General features: G+C 39.5%; 1 protein-coding gene across 2 annotated transcripts in view; it reads right to left on the reverse strand.

Moving 5' to 3' along the window:
• AKNAD1 (AKNA domain containing 1) overlaps window positions 1-19,871 on the reverse strand; it is a 41,971-nt gene extending 22,100 nt beyond the window's left edge. The window contains exons 1-6 of one of the 2 annotated variants that reach the window (XM_053214562.1): window positions 19,725-19,871; window positions 15,346-16,443; window positions 13,181-13,220; window positions 12,423-12,571; window positions 12,267-12,329; window positions 6,999-7,129 (exon numbers count right to left, since the gene is read on the reverse strand). In XM_053214562.1, coding sequence (XP_053070537.1) covers window positions 6,999-7,129; window positions 12,267-12,329; window positions 12,423-12,571; window positions 13,181-13,220; window positions 15,346-16,335 — 1,373 coding nt within the window. In that variant the 5' untranslated portion in view covers window positions 16,336-16,443; window positions 19,725-19,871. The remainder of the gene's footprint in view (window positions 1-6,998; window positions 7,130-12,266; window positions 12,330-12,422; window positions 12,572-13,180; window positions 13,221-15,345; window positions 16,444-19,724) is intronic. The other variant, XM_053214563.1, reaches the window with a different exon arrangement.
• Window positions 19,872-20,117: the final 246 nt, after the last annotated feature.

The raw sequence follows: 20,117 nt of genomic DNA on the forward strand, positions 1-20,117 counted from the left end.
GGAGCTCAAATCCACAAACCACAGAGATCATGACCTGAGCTGAAGTCAGATGCTTAACCGACGAAGCCATCCAGGCACCCTGAGATCCTTTACAGTTCTAAGAGCTATGATTCTATGGAAATAATGATTTATATCAATTGAAAAGAGGAAGGAAATGAACTATCTGAAGAATTTGGTTAACAAGCTGGATCTATATGCATCTGTACATATATATATATATATATATATATATATATATACATGTATACATATATGTATATGTGTAAATGTATCTATAAATATAAATACCTATTTTACCCAGGAAGAACCCATTTTCCTCAAATCCATTAAATTTATAAAAATTTACCTTATATTAATCCACAAAGAAGAATCTCAACAAATTCCAAATCATTAATAATTATATCACCGTTTTCTCACTAAGATCAGGAAAAAAGCAAGGAAGTCCCTTTTCACCACTCCTTTTCAACATTGCATTGGAAGTCCTACTTAATGCAATAAGAAAAGAAAATATAAGGTATACAGATTGGAAAGGAAGAAATAAAAGTGTCTTTGTTCACAGATGACATGATTGTGTAGAAAATCCAAAAGAATCAACAGAAAAACTGGAACTAATAAGCAATTATAGAGAAGTTACAGGGTACAAGTTTAATGTACAAAAATGAATCACTTTGCTATATACTATCAATGAATGAGTAGAATTTGAAATTAAAGACAGTGCTATTTACATTAAGATCCAAAAAATGAAATACTTAGGTATAAATCTAACAAAATATATACACGATCTGTATAAGGGAAACATAAAATTCTGATGAATGAAATCAAAGAGCTCAATAAATGGAGAGATATTCCATGTTTATGAATAAGAAGACTCAATATTGTCATGATGGCCATTCTTCCCAACTCAATCTATAGATTCAATGCAACCCCTGTCAAAATCCCTGCAAGTTCTTTTGTGGCTATTGACAAAATGATTCTAAGTTTATATGAAGAGACAAAAGACTCAAAATAGCCAACATAATATTGAAGGACAAGAACAAAGTTGGAGGACTGACACTACCCAACTTCAAGACTTACTATAAAGCTACAGCAATCAAAGCAGTGTGGTATTGGTGAAAGACTATACAAATAGATCAGTGGAACAGAATAGACAACCCAGAAATAGGCCCACATAACTATAGTCACCTGATCTTTGAGAAAAGAGAAAAGGCAATACAATGGAGCAAAGAAAGATAGTCTTTTCAACAGTTGCTGCTGGAACATATGGACATCCATGTGGAAAAAAGAATTTGAATCTGGACACAGATGTTATATCCTTCATAAAAATTAACTCAAAATGGATCACAGGCCTAATGTAAAATGCAAAAGTATAAAACTCCAAGATAACATGGTAGAGTACCTAGATAATCTTGGGTATGGTGATGACTTCTGAGATACAACACCAAAGGCATTATCCCTGAAAGAAATAATTGATCAGTTTGACTTCATTAAAATTAAAACTTATGTTCTGAGAAAGACAATGTCAAGAAAATGAGAAGATAAGCCACAGACCAGGAAAAAATATTGGCAAAAGACATTTCTGATAAACAACTAGTACCCAAAATATACAAAGAACTCTTAAAACTCAACAATAAAAAAACACACACAACCCAATTTTAAAATGTGCTACAGACCTTAATAGATATCTCACCAATGAAGATATAAAGATGGGAAATAAACATATGAAAAGATGCTCCATATTATAGTTCATCAGAGAAATGCACATTTAAACAATGAGATACCACTATACGTTATTAGAATGGTCAGAATATGGAATGCTAACAATACCAATTGCTGGCAAGGATGTGGAGCAATAGGAACTCTTATTCACTGCTGGTGGGAATGCAAAATGGTACAGCCACTTTGGAAGACAGTTTGACAGTTTTTTTAAAAATTAAACATATTCTCACCATACAATCCAATGCACTCAGTATTTACCCAAAGGGGTTGAAAATTTATGTCAACACAAAAACGTGAACACAGATGTTTATGGCAACTATATTCATACTTGTCAAACTTGATAGCAACCAAGATGTCCTTCAGGAGGTGAATGGATAAATAAACTATGGTACATCTAGACAATGAAATATTACTCATCACTAAAAAAAAATGAGTTATCAAGTTGTGAAAAGACATGTAGGAACCTTAAATGCATATTACTAAGTGGAAGAAGCCCAATCTGAAAAGTCTACACGTTGCATGATTCCAACTATGTGACATTCTGGAAATAGTAAAAAGCAATAAATAGCAATAGTAAAAAGATCAGTGGTTGCCAAGGGTTGGGGTGGGGGCAGAGAGATGAATAGGTGGAGTACAGATGATTTTGGGGGCAGTGAAAATTCTCTGATGCTATAAAGATGGATACAAGTCATTATACATTTGTCCAAAACCATAGAATGTACAGTACCAACAGTAAACCATTAATGCAGAAAATGGGCTTTGAACACTTAGGATCTGTGTAGGTTCATCAGTTGTAACAAATGTACCACTCTGGTGAGGGGTGATAATGGTGATAATGCATGTGTGCAGGCAGAGGTATGTGGGAAATCTCTGTATCTTCCTCTCAATTTTCCTATGAAAAATGCTCTTAAAAATTAAAGTCTTGGGGCGCCTGGGTGGCGCAGTCGGTTAAGCGTCCGACTTCAGCCAGGTCACGATCTCGCGGTCCGTGAGTTCGAGCCCCGTGTCAGGCTCTGGGCTGATGGCTCAGAGCCTGGAGCCTGTTTCCGATTCTGTGTCTCCCTCTCTCTCTGCCCCTCCCCCGTTCATGCTCTGTCTCTCTCTGTCCCAAAAATAAATAAATGTTGGAAAAAAAAATTAAAAAAAAAAATTAAAGTCTTAAAAATTTGATCACTGGAAATCAATAACAAAAAGATAGCAACAACAAGAACAAACAACTAATTGGAAATTTTAACACTCATCTTACTAACTCTTGGGTTAATAGACATTAAGGACACTGTATAAGTGAATAATAAATGCAAAAAAAACATATAAAACCAATGTAATGTAGCTAGCGCAGTACTCTGAGAAAAATTTATAGCTGTAGCATGCATTTACAAGGGAGCAAAGTTCAAAATCAATAAACTAAGTATCCAAAACAGGAAAATAGAAAAAAGAACTACCAAATGAACCCCCCAAAAGGAGAAATAAATATAATTTAAAAGAATTTGATTAATAAAATAAAACATTGTCTTTGAAAATATCTATAAACGAAACCACTGGAAAGTCTGACTGAAAAGCATAAATAACATTAAGAATGAGAAAGGAAATATGCCAGAAGAAAAATTTTAAATCAAATGGGATTGAACAACGTGATGCCAATACAGTTTAGAATCTAGATGAAATGGACAAGTCTCTATAAAAACATAAATTATTAAAATCTACTCAAAAAGAGGTAGGAAATCTGGAAAAAAACTAATAACCAGAGAAAAATAGAAAAAATAATCAAAAACCCACCAGCCCAAAAGGCACCAAATCCAAGTGGGATTATGGGTGAGTTCTAGTAAGACTTTAACCCTTTTGAAACATAAAAAGAAAAGGGAAAAATTTCCCAATCATTCTATAACTAAACATTAGGATATTTATTAATACATTTTATTATTATATGAATAGAGTTAGGAAATAAACTAAATAGATTTCTAAATCCCATTTGAGTAAACATTAAAACATTAAAAAAACTAATCCTAGTAAATCAAGAATAGAAGAAAACTTTCTTGATAAACTTATCTACTTGAAACTACAGCAAGAGTCATACTTGAAAAAAATCCCATTACTGTTTGGAATATGAAAAGAATGGTTGCTTTTGCTAGTATTATTTAACATTGTTTTGGAAAACCTAGCAAATAAATTGATTAAAAAATATGATATATAAGAACCAGGGAAGAAAAGATAAAGTATAAATATTTAGGGGGAAATGGGAGTTGGGGGAACCTGTCATTATTTTCAAATGCTATGATTGTCATACCTAAAAACTAAGACAATCAACAGCTAATCAAAAAACACTATGAACAGAAATACATAAGATAGCCCAGCAGAAGTTAAATATATTGTTTTTCTTTATTTCCTGTATATCAATTACAGAAAACATCTGTTAATAATGCTGAGAAAACCTACAAAATAGGTAGGAATAAATCTAACAAAACATGCATGAAATCTGCATGAAGAAAACATGCTCCTGGATGGGACTACTCATTGCAAAGATTTCAACTCTTCTCTAATCTGTAAATTCAACACAATTCTGAACAAAATTCGAGTGGCATGTCCCTAAGGAAGTTTGGTGAGCTATTTATAAAGTTTATTAGTAAGAAGGGTGTTCAAGAACAGCTAAAGAAAATTTAAAGAAGAAATATGTCAAAATATACACTAGACTATAGTAATTTATTTATTTATTTATTTATTTATTTATTTATTTATTTAATGTTTACTCTTGAGAGAGAAAGAGACAGAGCATGAGTGGAGGAGGGGCAGAGAGAGAGGAGAGAGGGAGACAGAATCTGAAGCAAGCTCTAGGCTCTGAGCTGTCAGCCCAGAGCCCAACACAGGGCTCGAACTCACAAACCATGAGATCATGACCTGAGCCAAAGTGGGGCATTCAACCGACAGAGCCACCCAGGCACCCCTAGACTATACTAATTTAAAACTGTGTGGTTAATGTAGAAATAGAAATGCAGATCAATGGGATGGAAGAGAACCAGTCCTATCTATACGTGGAGGGTTTTTTATATGATAAAAGTGGCCTTTTCATCCCGTGGGAAAGGCTGCTGTACTCAGCAAGCGGTGGGACAAAGATCTATGCATGGAAAACTGTTGATAATCAAGTAAAATATAGGAAAATATGCTCTAATCTAGCAGGCAAATGAGAATTAAGCAGAGGACAAGGAGAGGCTGAAAATTTGAAGGAAGTTCTGAAATGGTGGAGATAGACCTGAAGGTAGTGGGAAGAAATGGGCCCAAGGACCAGGGCCAGATGGGTTGGAGGTGAGTGAAGGAAGAAAGAGGAGGTGAAAACATGCAGATCTGGAGATGGAGAAAAGACATTTTTGAGGGATTTTGTGATCTTTTCCGTAAAGCAGAAGACAAGATTGTATCTTGATAATATCAGAGAGAGGGATTGGTGGAGGCAGAACCCCATTTCTTGACTCCTTGATTTCTGGGGTCAGCGTGTGAAATGACTCTCAGACTACATTCTGACAAACAAGATGCATGAAATAAAAGAACTATTTTTGCATATTACCTTTTAAAGGCAATAATACGTTTGTTGTGTTTTTTTAACGTTTATTTATTTTGAGAGAAAGAGTGCATGGGAGAGTCAGAGAGAGAGAATCCCAAGCAGGCTCCACCCTGTCAGCACGGGTCTCAAACTCATGAACCACGAGGTCATGACCTGAGCAGAAATCAAGAGTCGGATGCTTAATTACTTGAGCCACCCAGGTGCCCCAATAAGGTTTTAGTAAGAGCACATAGCAGACTTAAACAAGTAATTAGCCAATGAACTTGCAGAATTCTTTCCCTTGCAGAAAGCCATCTACAATGGCCTTTAGATTCAATACTTAGAAGGTTCTGGACAATTAATTGTATGGGGTTCTGCTCACTGCCACATTATGCCCATGCGAGAACAAGAGGACCAGTGTCAAACGGAGCAGCCTTGCTTGCTCTGAGGTGGTTTTAACCGAGTTTCGGAGAGACTGGGTCCTTCCCTTGCCCCAGTGTTGAAAGCTTTTCCTGTATATGGGACATAATTACAGCTGAAACTTTTTTGATTTATACTGGGTCCAGCACACTGTGGGTGTAACTAGGATATAAATAAGGTGTTGCATAACTTTGGTCTGAATGTGCACAGAGGCCCAACTTTAAAATGACTGCCTAGACAAGTGGGATTCCTCGGAAAATAAATATCCTTACTCTATTAGTTTTTAAATAAATAGTGAAAGTATGTAGAGATCTTTCTTTTCCCAGAAAACAAAATAAGCCTTTGGGCAAAAAAAAATCAATATTAAAACCTCATCCTTGCTGTCTAATTACTCAGTATTGAAATAACAGTAGACAGAGATTTCATTCATTTTGAAAAGGTGAAATTGCACTTTGGAAAAAATACCTCAGGACACTAGTGCCGAAATATAAACCATTAAAGTAATCTGGTATCAAGAAAGATTCCGTGTAAAAATGCAATGAATAGAAAGAGTTGAATTTACAGAGATTAAGTCTCCTAAATGGATTCTTTTAATTCATACCAGGAAATTAAATGGAAACAATCCTAGCCTTGAGTCCTGGAATACATCTTAAAATTGTTTGGATTGGAGAGAGAGGAGCACAGGGCCATAAAAATGGCCAGTTGGAAACTTCAGTGAGTTTGCATCCAAGTTTCTAATGTGAATTAACTCAGAAGTCATTTTGACTTCAAGCTTTAACATTTTCCCTAAATTTATCAGGCTTTGTGTGTTCTTCACCCCCACATTAACCAACCTAGCAATGGTCCTCTCATACCCACTGCCCCTTTGGAATTGTCTGCGGATAGGAAAGAAAAGGGGGAAAAAGGGAAGGACAGAAGAACCAGGCAGGGGAGACAGAGGAAGGAGTGGGATGAAGGCCAGGACACAAGGAGCTTAGAGAGAAGGCCCTCTGGGGTTAGCGTGTGAGCCTTTCCAGGATTTTCTTACACTGTTCTGGGTCTCAGAACCAGTTATGACACACAACAAAGGGCAGGATTGTAGTACAAAATTGCTCCTCTGGGGGACAATTGTTCATGTGGAGGACTCCATCTGGGTCAGTGCCCAGGACAGGACTTTATATGTAGCGGGAGTTCCACATTGTTTGTCTCATGCGCTAACACTTGTTCAGTGATGGCACAGTTTTTGCTGACCCTAGGCCAGGGGCTGTGCAAGCATTAAGCCAGCAGCCATATCAGAATCCCACCTGAAGGAGGCTGCCTCTGACCCCTCCACCTCACACAGTTTAAGCCTGACCTTTCTGGATCAAAGTCACCGACAGCTGGGGATTCATGCCTGTGAAATTGCTTCAAAGCCAGATGCTTCTCCTTGTTGTCCCTAAACTCCTGCTCCAGTAGTTCAAGATGTCCCTGCAGTTTCTCCAGGACCTGTAGCAGTAAAGTCACCAGAATCACGCATGAGTGGTTGTTTCCCCCCAAAATACAAGGAGGGTGTACACTATGGTAGTTTCAAAATGAAGCCACCATCCTTCTCCTGGCAATTGTTTTGTTTCAGAGACTGACATCTAAAACAGAGGCAACCCAGGCATCTCCACATTCACAATGCCCTTCTAGCACACAGCTTTTTCAATATGGCGACTTCCGATTTCTTCCCCAGGGCCCACTCAGAGGCCTCTGAACTCCTTAATAGGATATCAATAGTCCTGTGCTATTGCAGAATGGCTTTTAGCTTATAGAGCCCTTTCCTGAGCATTATCTTACTTAATCCACACATCAATGTTGTAAATGTTGCAAAGTAGATTTTATTATTTCGATTGTATATGGGAGGAAATTGGAGCTGTAGGAGGTATGTCTGAAGCCACAAGGACCTTAAAAGGGACTGAAGTTAGAGGATCTGAGTTTGAGTCTATGGCACTTGGAGGGATGGGGCATTAGGAACTTTAGCCAGAGCTTCAAATGGGTCTTCTAGACGTCAACACATGCAGCCTCGTGCAGATTAACACTTACATGGTACAGGTTAAGGTCTGGTCTTGATGTATAGAGGCTTCAGCACCGCAGCCCCAATAGCTAAATATTCCCTGAGCACTGCCTATACGTGGCCCTGGGCCAAATGTGTGAGAGATACAAAAGTTACATCAGTCTCAGGGATTTTATTCCAGTTGGGAAAAGAAACGGGATTCAAGGACTTTGCCATGGCACTTTGCCATGGCTCAGTGGAAGAAGTGAGACCTACATCAGGCTTGAAGGATGCTCAGGAAGGCCTGGACCAGGCAGTGTCCATGAACATGGAGAGGAAAGGATGGTTGGAGGGACACAACAATAGGGTTACAGGATCAGACACCCCAGGGTTCAAGTTCAGACTCTTTCACCTAATAATTATTATGATTTTAGTCAATTTGAACTCTAAACTTTAGTTTTCTCATCTGAGACAATAATAGCCCTCACCTCATACTGTGAAAATTAAATGAGTTAATGCTTAGCGCCAGGATCATCACCATCATCATTATTAAATCTGATTATTATTCCAAGTTTGGAAACATATTGACCATAGGGCATAAAAAATGGCAAGTGTGGTAGATGTCTTCCATGTTCCCCCCACCCAGATTTGTCCTCCATCTTTCTCCGTGCCCCAGCCAGGAAGCTGACCTTCAGTGGACTGCACCAATAGGCTCCCCTGCCCTGGCATTGGTTTCAGTCAATGGAAAGCAATGACAGAAGAGAGGAAATGAAGAAAGATGACATAGGGGTCTTTATTTCCCTGATGTCCTCCTGCCTGTATCCCAGTGGATTGGCTGTGTCTCTCTACCAAAAGCAGAGCTTGTCAGCTACTCCTACCATTATAGCTACTCTCCCTAGGCTCCAATATCTGCTCTTCCTCCTTTCTTTCTGCCCCACTATTCCTTCTATGAGATGCTTTCTGTCCCTTATTGGTTTCCCTTAACCTTACCCACGCTGTTGTAAAATGATGCCTTATTAAACTTCCCTCAGTTGTTCCATCGGAATAAACCATCTAGTTCCTGCCAGGACCCTGCCTGGTACTACTGTAAATCTCACTGACAATGCTCAGGTTTCTAGCTTGGGAGGCGGAAAGAATGTGAACCCCTGACTAAACTGAGGAATTTGGAAAGGCTAACAGATTTGAATGGAGCTGTCAATGTTGGACATGTAGAATTTTCAGCAAGAGTGGGAGAGCCAAGTAAAGATACACACAAACATTTGGAGCTGTATATGAGAAGGTAGGACCAGGAATTTAGGAATTGGTAGTATGCAGATAGTGAAAACGTAAGAAGGAATTAGGTGTTCAAAGGAAAGAGGAAAGAGAGAAAGTCAATTACAAATTATAATTTAAGATCTTGGGATTTAAATTGTTTTATATCTCAGAAGAAGATAGGGCACAGTTTTCCAGCTATAAATGTACCTCATGTAATCCTCATGGCAACTCTGAGATGGGAAGTGCCTAAGATCGTACAGCCAGTATATAGAACTACGTTGTCTGTTCCAACATCCAGATGCTTTCCATTCTGTTGTGTTCATGCTGAGAAGGTTAGTGTCGCCCTCTCTGGCCTTCTTCCAATGCTGAATCAAATGGGCCTGGAAATCTCAGGCCAAGGCTGACACTGTCAGCAATCACCTTGACTCTCATCTCTGCCCTAATACGAATCCCCTCATATCCTCTAGCATCAAGGGGAAACTTCCTGGATTGAGGCCTCAGAAGGCTAGTGCCTTGAACCAGTTCCCTCTGCTTTGCTCAGCCCTTTAAAAATCTATGGGGCGCCTGGGTGGCGCAGTCGGTTAAGCGTCCGACTTCAGCCAGGTCACGATCTTGCGGTCCGTGAGTTCGAGCCCCGCGTCAGGCTCTGGGCTGATGGCTCAGAGCCTGGAGCCTGTTTCCGATTCTGTGTCTCCCTCTCTCTCTGCCCCTCCCCCGTTCATGCTCTGTCTCTCTCTGTCCCAAAAATAAATAAACGTTGAAAAAAAAAAAATCTGTGTTCTCCCAGTTCCTGAAAACCAGACTTTTAAAAAAAATTTTTTTTAATATTTATTTATTATTTTTGGCAGAGTGTGAGCAGGGTAGGGGCAGAGAGAGAGGGAGAGACAGAATCTGAAGCAGGCTCCAGTCTCTCAGCTGTCAGCACAGAGCCCGATGCAGGACTCAAACCCACGAACTGTGAGATCATGACCTGAGTCGAAGTCGGATGCTTAACCAACTGAGCCACCCAGGCACCCCAAAACCAGACTTTTTTGATATCTCCTTTATCATTCACTGCTTCACTCTGGCAATCTGGCTTTTACAGAATCACTTCATTAAATAAAACTGGGCTTGTCAAGGTCCCTCATGATCTCTTGGTTGCCAAATCCAATTCACTTCTTGATTTTTTTTTTCCTGTTATTTGAACATGTGTTGTTGTGGCCCATACCCCCTTCTTTTCTTTTGGCTTTACAGCTCCGCCCCTTGCAGGTCTGCCTTGAGCTTTGAGGTCACTGCTTGTCAGTCTCCTTTGAGGAATCCTCTTTTACCTGCCCCTGTTTGCTGATTCTTTCCTTGGGCTTCTTTACTGCTTACTCTGCAGGTTTGCCTGGGAGTAAACTTCATATACTTCATAGCTTCAACCCACAACTATATCCAGATTTACATTTCTGGCCCAAGCAACTCCTCTGAGGTCCAAATCCATTGCTCTAATTGCCTACTGGATCTTTCCAATTGGATGTCCTACAGGGACCTCAAAATGAACTTGGCACCTTGCCTCCTGCCTGCCTCCCACACCCATTAGGAACTGGATCTTCCATTTTTAGTCCTGGCCTTGGTTGCCCACGCTAGAAATCTGAAACTCACCCAAGCCTCCTCCCTTCCTTTCTTCTCCCCTCTTAATGTGCAACCACTTTGTTAAACTCTTAGATTTGTCCCCCTCTCCATCCTCATTGCTAGTTTTGGTTCAGGCGCTCATAACTTGTTACCTGGAGTATGGCTTCCTAGCCAGGCTTTGTCCCTAAGTCTTGCCCCCATGGTGCTCACCATTTCTTGGCTTTCAGTCCTCCAGTGTTGCCCCCTCACTCAACCTCAGGGTGAAATATAATCTTCTTAGCATTGTTTAAAGGTCTTTCATGAATAGTCCTTGTCTTGTCCCTTCCTCTTCACCACATGAACCCTGGATTCCATCTGGCTAATTACAGTACCACACGATTCCTAATCCTATCAGGGTTTTCTGTCCCCTGTGCCATTGTGACTGGTGATTCTTTTTCTTGGACCACTGTTTTGTAAATTACCTGTCAATCTCATACATATTCATCCTACAATGCCAAACTCCGAGGTCAGTCACTTCCAGAGAGCCTTGCAAAGTACCCTCTAACTGTCAAGGGTGAGCCGCTTCTAAGCTGCCATTAGCATTATTTCTCAAGCTTCATGTTGCTTGTCTATTTACCTATCTGTTCCCAGGAGACTGTAAGCCACTTGAAAAAGAAATTGTTTCTTTATCTCCAAATCTCTAGTGCCTGGTACAGAGTCTTGGACATAGGAAGTACCTGATAAGTATATGTTGAATTAATCAATAAGTTATTTAATTAATACAATAGATGAATGAGAGTGATCAACTGTGTCTCTTAACATTTGAGTCCTCCTTTCCTCTGTCTATACTGTCTGGTTTCTACTGCACAGCCTGCCATTGCTTTGTTCGTGCTCCTTCACATCAGGACTTCTGACCACCTGCCTTGTTGCTGACCCAGTGGCCTGAATGACGTCTTTGACTTTGCACATTTCTGGCTCTAACAATCTCAGCTTTTTGCCCCATTACCATGTTCCACCCCAACTTCCCACAACCCTGGCACTGATGAACTGTGGTTACAATATAAATTAGTGATTTGATTAAATGCAACAACAAGCAAGGATGTGAAAATCACAGATTTTCATCTAAAAAGCATAGTTTTAAGATCAGGTTTGAGTTTTCAAAGTTTTATACGTTGAGTTGTCAGATATTGGCAAATTTTATAATCTGTTATCCCCCAGGACCCACCAACTCTGGATGGACTTGCCCTGTATAACAGCTGGCATGTTATTCTCTTAAACCTACCATGGTCTCAGATTTATTGTTGGGTGGCCACTGAGGAATAATAGCCATAAGTAATAGACTCCTCTGAGAATGAACGAGGGATAAATACACATAGAAATAGAACTCTAAGCTCTTTTAGCTCCTATAACACAAACCCCTGAGCCAGATAATCAAGGAGATCCTGAACCTCAGCATGTTGAGAGGTTGGGTAGAGGGAAAGGGGAAATAGTATAAATTAAACGTTCACAAAATTTTGTACTAGTTACCAAATATATCAAGCTTGAAATAGATTATTAAAGGTCTTAATTCAATTCAATTAATCATTAATAATTAAGGGTACAACATATGTGAAACACAAGGCTAGGCCTCTGGAGGTCACAGCCCTTAATCTTCAGCAAAACATTTCCACCAGAACATTTCTATGCCCCCCAGTGTAGAGGAAACATGGTGCTATAAAGTCATTCATACTTATGCACATCAAATTCCCTAACAAAGAAGTTTAAACTTGATAAAATTTTTACCAGCTTCTTGTCTTGCAAATGACAAGGAGAGTCCTGTGCTATGCTTTTGGAAAATTCTTGTACCTGTAGTGAAAAAATGCAATATTTCATTAATTGCATGATGTCTTATGTCTGAATTTGGTCACTTCTATTGGTCATAATCTTTTAAAATATTACTTTAGTCTTCAGTTGATCAGTCTGTTCTTTTAACTTCTGGCACATCTGTTTCCCTTCAGTTATCTTTTGAAATATGTAAGAAGAACTTGGGCAAGGGTCTTTCTGAGAGGTTGATGACACCTTAAAGAGACTTGTCTCAGATTCTATTCCTGTATAAGAGAGAATAAGTTTTGGCTTCTGTTCATCTCAACTTCACTGCAGATTTATGAAGTACTAAAAACAGAAGTCTGTGGCAACCATCACCATTTGCTATTAAAAAAAAAGTTTTCAGGGCGCCTGGCTCAGTCAGTTAAGCGTCCAACTTCAGTTCAGGTCATGATCTCACTGTCTGTGAGTTCGAGCCCTGCATTGGGCTCTGTGCTGTCAGTTCAGAGCCTGGAGTCTGCTTCAGATTCCGTGTCTCCCTCTCTCTCTCTGCCTCTCCCCACTCATGCTCTGTCTCTCAAAATATGAATAAACGTTAAAAAAAAGTTTAAAAAAAGTTTTCAAAATGTATATCTAAATCAGAAGTTTAAAAATGCTAGTGGGGCACCTGGGTAGCTCAGTCAGTTGAGCATCCAACTTTGGCTTAGGTCATGATCTCACAGTTCATGAATTTGAGCCCCACATTGGGTTTGCTGTTGTCAGCCTGTCCGCACAGAGCCTGATTCTGATTTTCTGTTCTCCTCTCTCTGCCCACCCCCCTGAATTTGTGTTCTCCCAAAAGTAAATAAATAGTAAAAATAAAATAAAATAAAATAAAATAAAAATGCTGGTACCTGTGAGACTGTCTTGGTGAATATGTATTGTGGGCTCCATCTGCACAATTAAAGGATAAGAAAACATTATTGTTGACACAGATCGGTGACGCCGTTATTCAAAATGATCCAAAATGTTGTGGTCATCATGGAGGCAGCCCAGAGTTGTGTCAAGAGCTGGGCTCCCAAAGCCAAGGTTGAATTCCACTCTGACACTTACCTCCCAGGTGACCCAAGGCAATGACTCCATCGCTGTAAACCTCAAATTCCTCAGCAATAAAATCAGGGTAGAAATAGAACCCACCTCCTAGGGTTGTTACAAGGATTAAGTGTTAGATATTACCATATCTGTTACTACTACCATGTTTGATACTATTGTGGGGAACACTGAAACGTTTCTCCTAAAACTGGACCATGAGGTCCATGAGGGCAGGGGCCATTGTTGGTCTTGTCGCCAGCTCTGTCACTGGTACTCTCACTAACACCATGCACACAGTAGCCACATTCTGGAGAAAAATATAAAATAGTATGCATTAAGTTCCAAAATGTATGTCATGATAGTGATTGTTTACTTGCCATAAGCTAACAGGACAGGAGCTTAAATTCCAGAGTGACTCACCTTGAGAGTCTACACATAAAGCTCAGAAACATGCTAGTGCCAGAGAGCTAAATGGTGGTGGTCAAATTAGACTTTGGTTATTATGAATGTCTCAACTGTATGACAGATAGAGAACTGATAGAGTCTAGTTCTCCAACCTCAATCAGCAGGACTAGAGAAAATAAGACACCTGACTTTAGACTTCCATTGCCAGAGAGAGGTGAGCCTAATATCCATTTCTGTTCCTGCTAACCTCAGGGCACTGAGGACTGTGCACCCCTGTGCACCCAGGGGTGGGTGCAAGCAGAATGAGGACCGCTGAGACTTGCCAATGTCAGACATAGAGAAGCATTCCAGTCAAGGCCAAGTGGAGCTGCTAGATTCAGGTATGGGGGGGGGGGGAGTGGTGGGGTGAGGGTGGGGGAGGGGTTCTGTTCAAGCTCCCCAGAGCATTCAGTTGCTAGAGAAGGGAGTTGAAGCATGAAGGAGTAGAAATGGAAACAGGCATAGAGTGTTCAGTCCAGAGTGCCCTTCATACAAAGCTTCAGGGAAAGATCATACTGTCCTGACAAAGTGCCAGAGAACTGAAATGTTTACCTTGATCATTAATGTGAATTTACCTTACCACCGAATCTTAAATAATCGAGGCCCTGAGCCTCAACATGTTGGGAGATAGATGGGGGGATGGGGAGATGAGGAAAGGGGAAATAGTATAAATTAAACATTAACAAAATTTGGTCTTTGGGAGTTCCTGGCTGCCTCCATCAGTAGAGCCTGTGACTCTTGATCTCAGGGTTGTGAGTTTGAGCCCCATGTTGGGTGCAGAGATTATTTAAAAAAAAAAATCCCAATATAAGCATTTAAAAAATGGTACTAACTAGTTACCAATGTAGCAAGCTTGGATTATGTTATTAAAGATCTTAATTTGATCTGATTTAGCGTTAATAACTAAGGGTGTAATATATAGAAGACACAAGGCCAAGCCCCTAGGGGAATTAGGCAATGGAAAGATGAAGACAAGGTTACTGCCCTCCACAGTACTCAAATCTAGTAGAAGAAACAGATATTTCCAAATTATTATGATCCAAAGCAGGCTGAGATAAATGCTCTGACAAAAAACTAAACAAAAGAGGATGTGAAGGACGGAATGGGAGTGGGAGTGAGGGTCTGAAAAGTCCTGTGGCCAACAGGGAATTGAAAGAGGCCATGAAAATGACCAGATTTTGAAGAGGCATAGGTAGGATGTTCCATGGAGGGCAGGAGCTCAGTGGGTGAGCGGCCAGAGAGCTTGGGGACCAGCCAGGTCACTGAAGATGACTCCTGAGGGATGGGAGCTAAGTTTATAAGGGTAGGATGAAGCAAAAAAAAAGCAGGGCAGCGGGGGGACTCAAATTCCAGGTCAAAGAGTTTGGAATTTATACTATTGTGTGTTGTTTGTCCAGCCCCTGATTCTTCTCAGGAAGACACCCACTGAGCTTCTGAGGGGTCAAAGACTAGAAGTCAGTTCCATGAGCCTTGCAAAGAACCACTGATATGGATATGGGAAGTTGCCCAGATTATGCATTTCCTGGAGACTACTTTTACTCACCTCTGTCTGTTGTGAAGAATCAGTAGTTTTCCCTTTCTGCTTTTGTTTTGCAATACAATTTGACCTAGATATGCTTTCTAAAATATCTTGCATCATAACTGACTTATCCCTCAGTTTAGGAGAAAGGCTGGCTTCTGTATCTATTATAAGTGGCTTATTAATTATGTTATTTTTAGGGATTTTCACTTTGGGAGCAACCTTAAAGAAATCAGAGAACTGGTAATGAACCTGGTCATGGCCATATTTGAACCAATTGCCTGAAATTGTTTTTTCAGTCTGTTGTTTCTGGGGTGGCTGCCCTTGGAAACTTTTTGGTTTATCACATAGACTCTTTATCTTAGTTAGAAATTTTGAAGTTTCTTGATAGCTGCTCTCTCCAGCAACCACTGGCTCTTCTAAATTAGAGGTGTTTTCTTCTCTCATAGTTCGAGAACAATAGGGCTTATTGCTGCTTTCATCATCCCTTTTGGGGCTGAGAGGGCCTGTGAGTTCCGAGGTTTGTTCTTTTGGCCAAGAATTCTTAGCATAGTGCAAAATAATATTTTTAATAATGGCTTCATCAGAACAGCCAGCATTAGAAATCTCAGGGAAAGTTTCACAATTAATGCCTTGACCTTTTAAGAATTCCTCTTTGGAAAGATGATGGAGTAAAATATCAGAAAGGTTTGACTTTGAAGGGTCTCTTTCATTAGCTGGAATATCAAGATTTATGGTGGATTGTTTCTCTTTATCATAGTTTTTGTTAAAAACAGTTTCAGTCATTTTATCCCAAGTCTTGGTTATGTCTGCATTTCCACAAATCTCTTTGTATGTGGCCTCTTTTTGAGGATCATCTACTGTTGACATAATTTGATATGAGATATCAAGGATGTCATTTTTTGAGGTAAAATTGTAATTGCTGTATATCTTAATTTGGGAGAAATCCCTACCAAAAAGCAAATGTTCCTGTGGCTTAGGAGTTGTGTCTTCTGAGAAACTGGCTTCCTCCATGTATGTGCAGCCTGACTTCCTTTGTCCTTTGCTGCCTCTTTTTGATGTTCTTAATTGTAACTGTAGATCTTTTGGTTTTAATTGGTTGTCTTCATCGTGTCTCCTAGTCTGTGCAAAACAAGAAGAACGTCATTGTTAAATATATTGGAATAATGTATGACACTATGCTTATATTGCTGTCTATACCAGAACAAAATGGATGCTTTTCATTTAGGGAAATTCAGTTATAAATATGAAGGCAGAATGCTCAGCCAAGTGGTATACAAGCAAGGAATTTAAAAAAAAAAAAGGTTGGGAGGAGGTTTTACATGTTTCATTCATTAAATTTTGAGGGAGAATTTGATCTCCAGTTGATGAGCACGTATTTTTCAATCTCTCTTAGGAAATGCTATTTGGAATATATATTCCACAAAATAAGAACTTAGGGTGAAAGTGAAAGATTACTATTTTAAAGTAGCAGGGCTAGGGGTGCCTGGATGGCTCAGTCAGTTAAGTGACCAACTTCAGCTCAGGTCATGATCTCATGATCATGGATTCGGGAATTCGAGCCCCACAGCTGGCTCTGTGCTAACAGCTCGGAGCCTGGAGCCTGCTTCTGATTCTGTGTCTCCCTCTCTCTCTGTCCCTTCCCCGCTCATGCTCTGTCTCTGTCTCAGAAATAAATAAACATATAAAAAAGAAAAAGAAAAAAAAGAGTCTCTTATGGTTTGCCTCCCTCCCTCTCTGTAAAAAAACCATCCATTTAGATACCTCTTCTCAACTTGCGAACTCGTGGAACAACTCCTTAGAAGCAGTAAGATTTCCTCCAGTTTTAGGTGGAGTAACTGAAGCTCTGACTCAACCAGGGGGCCTGCAGCCACCAGCTACCTCCCTTGACCATATAATGACAGGGTTGGATGAGTGGATCTCTGCGGTTCTCTCCCCTTCTAAATTTTTCTGAGTCTGTGAACTTGTGGTTTATTAGATAACCTGAAAATCTAAAATAATATGTTTGACCAAAAAAAAAAAAATGAGCTAAATTGTCCAAGAAAAAAGGAGTACAAACTAAATGTGGTAAAGACATCTACAGAACATTGTTCAAAATCTTAATTTATAGATATATGCCAATGTTAGAGAACTCAAATCAAAAAAATATTTTGTTTAAAGGGAGGGGAGAGGGGAGAGAGAGAGAGAGGGAAGGAGGGGGAAAGAGAGGGAGGGGGAAGAGGGAAGGAGGAGGGAGAAGAGAAGAAGAAGAGGAGGAAGAAGAGGAAGAGGGGGAGGAGGGAATAGGGAGAGGAGGAGGAGGATGGGAGAAAGAGGAGAAGAATCACTGAAGGATTACTTTGAATTATTTAGTGCCTAATATTTACTGTGAAGTGAGGCATATCTTCATGAACAGAATTAAAGATTACTCCAACCCAAATTGAAGAACAAGGAAAAATGCTTCCCAGGAAAGTCAAGAGCAAGAGTTGAGAGACTTAGATGTGAGTTCCAGCTTCTCTACTCATTAGCTATATGCCTTCAGGCAAGTTACTTAATTTTTCTGAGTCTTAGTTTCCCCTTCTGAAAAATAGGAATAATAATACCTAGTTCACAGGATTGCTAGGCGAACATGAGATAATGCATGTAAATCTCTTGGCAGAGTGTTTGGCACAGAGTGAGCATTCAGTAATTTGTAGTTTAAAAATGAAAAAGAAGGAGTTCCTGGGTGGTTCAGTCAGTTAAACATCTGACTCTTGATCTCAGCTCAGGTCTTGATCTCAGGGTCGTGAGTTCAAGCCCCATGTTGGGCTCCACACCGGGCATGAAGCCTACTAAGAAAGAAAGAAAGAAAGAAAGAAAGAAAGAAAGAAAGAAAGAAAAGAAAAGAAAAAACAATACTGAAGAATGCCCAGATATAGAAGGCCAGGTACTCTCTTTGTGGGAATATTTAAAGGATCAAGGAAGAAACAGCATATATGAGACATGATCTCTATAAAAGCTTTAAAACTATTTTAAAAATCTACCTATAAATGAATATATTGTTTGGTAGTGAAAACTATCACTAAATAAATTTAAACATAATGTGTCTAAGACATCCAAATGGTCAATAGGTACATGAAAAGATGCTCAACATCATTCATCATCAAGGAAATGCAAATCAAAACCACAATGAGATATCACCTCAAACTAGTTATAATGGCTATCATCAAGAAGACAAGAGATAACAAATATTGGCAAGGATGTGGAGAAGAGAGAACTCTTGTAACACTGTTGGTGGGAATGTAAATCAGCTCATCTACTCTGGAAAACAATACGGAGTTTCTTCAAAAAATTTAAAATAGATCAACTATATGATCCAACAATCCTACTTCTGGGTACATACCTAAAGAAAATGGAAACAGGATATCAGAGAGATATAGGCCCTTCCATGTTTATTGCAGCATTATTCATAGCAGCCAAGACATGGAAACAACCTAAGTGCCCATCAGTGGATGAGTAGATGAAGAAGATAAGAAAGAAGGATGTCCTTCCATTTGCAACAACATGAATGGACCTTGAGCACATTATGCTAAGTGAAATAAGTCAATCAGAAGGACAAGTACTGAATAATACTCCTTGTAGGTGGAATCTAAAAGAGCCAAACTTGTAAAAACAGAAAGTAAAATGGGTGATGGGGGTTGGGGGTTAGGACAGATGTTGTTTTCTGGTGTAAACTTGAAATGAGTGGCAAATAGGCCCTACAGCTCTAATGCACAGCACAGTGAATATAGACAACAGTATAGTATTATAATCATAAAACTTGCTAAGAGACTAGAACTTAATTATTCCAACCACTAAAAAGAAATGATAATTATGTAATGTGATAGAGATGCTAATTATCACTACAATGGCAGTATATATATATAAATGTATCAAATTAAATGTGTACACTTTAAAATTACACAATATGAAAAGTCAAATATACTTCAATAAAAAAGTCTGATTTCTGAGGGTAAAAAGAGTATCTTTAAATGCCTACAGAGAAAAGAAAGATGAATTCTAGTTTTGCGAGACTTGTAGTGACCTAGGCTATAGCCCCAAACTCCTCCTCATGCTTTCTTTGTATCTTGAGATGCTCCTTGCTGACCTCTAAGTCTTTCTTGCTAAGGAAGGAAAGATCCTTTGTTAACCAGATCCTACTTTCTAAAATATCATCCCACTTAAACTGATAAAATTTAATTTATGCTAAGAAACATAGAAAGAGACCACCAAGATAAGCCAGAAGTTTAAAGAACTTTCTCATTAGACATGGGAAAACAGCTTCTGTTACTATTATTGTTATTGTTGTGTGTGTGTGTGTGTGTGTGTGTGTGTGTAAAATATCAAAATGATTTAGTCTAATTAAAGGACAATCTACATCCTTGGCATTATAATGGGCCCCTTACAGGTAGCTGGAGGGAACTGGAACATCTTCTCACGTCAAACCCAGCTCAGTCTTGGAATTCAAAGGCGCATCCAAAGAGTTTCCAGTCAGAACCCAACAGAACCTCTCTATAGACCCAATTTGACTTACTAAGTTCAAGTGAACACATTTGGGGCCAAGACTGCTTATGTAGCTGTACTGACCATTATGTGCTCAGCAATAGCTCATAAATAACCCCGAGCATGAACACTCTGAGCAAATGGCTAGCACATCCCAGGAGCCCAGCCCTGTGAAAACACTTTTAGTCTGGGCCCTGAGCAGGGATGAACAACAAGGTGCTCACCATGCTACACATCTATTCCCTGTGTAGTTTACTTTTTTTATAAAGTCTGAATTTGGTGTTGAAGTGCTGACT

This window comes from Acinonyx jubatus, chromosome C1, assembly GCF_027475565.1.
Source record: "Acinonyx jubatus isolate Ajub_Pintada_27869175 chromosome C1, VMU_Ajub_asm_v1.0, whole genome shotgun sequence".
NCBI classification, from domain to species: domain Eukaryota; kingdom Metazoa; phylum Chordata; class Mammalia; order Carnivora; family Felidae; genus Acinonyx; species Acinonyx jubatus.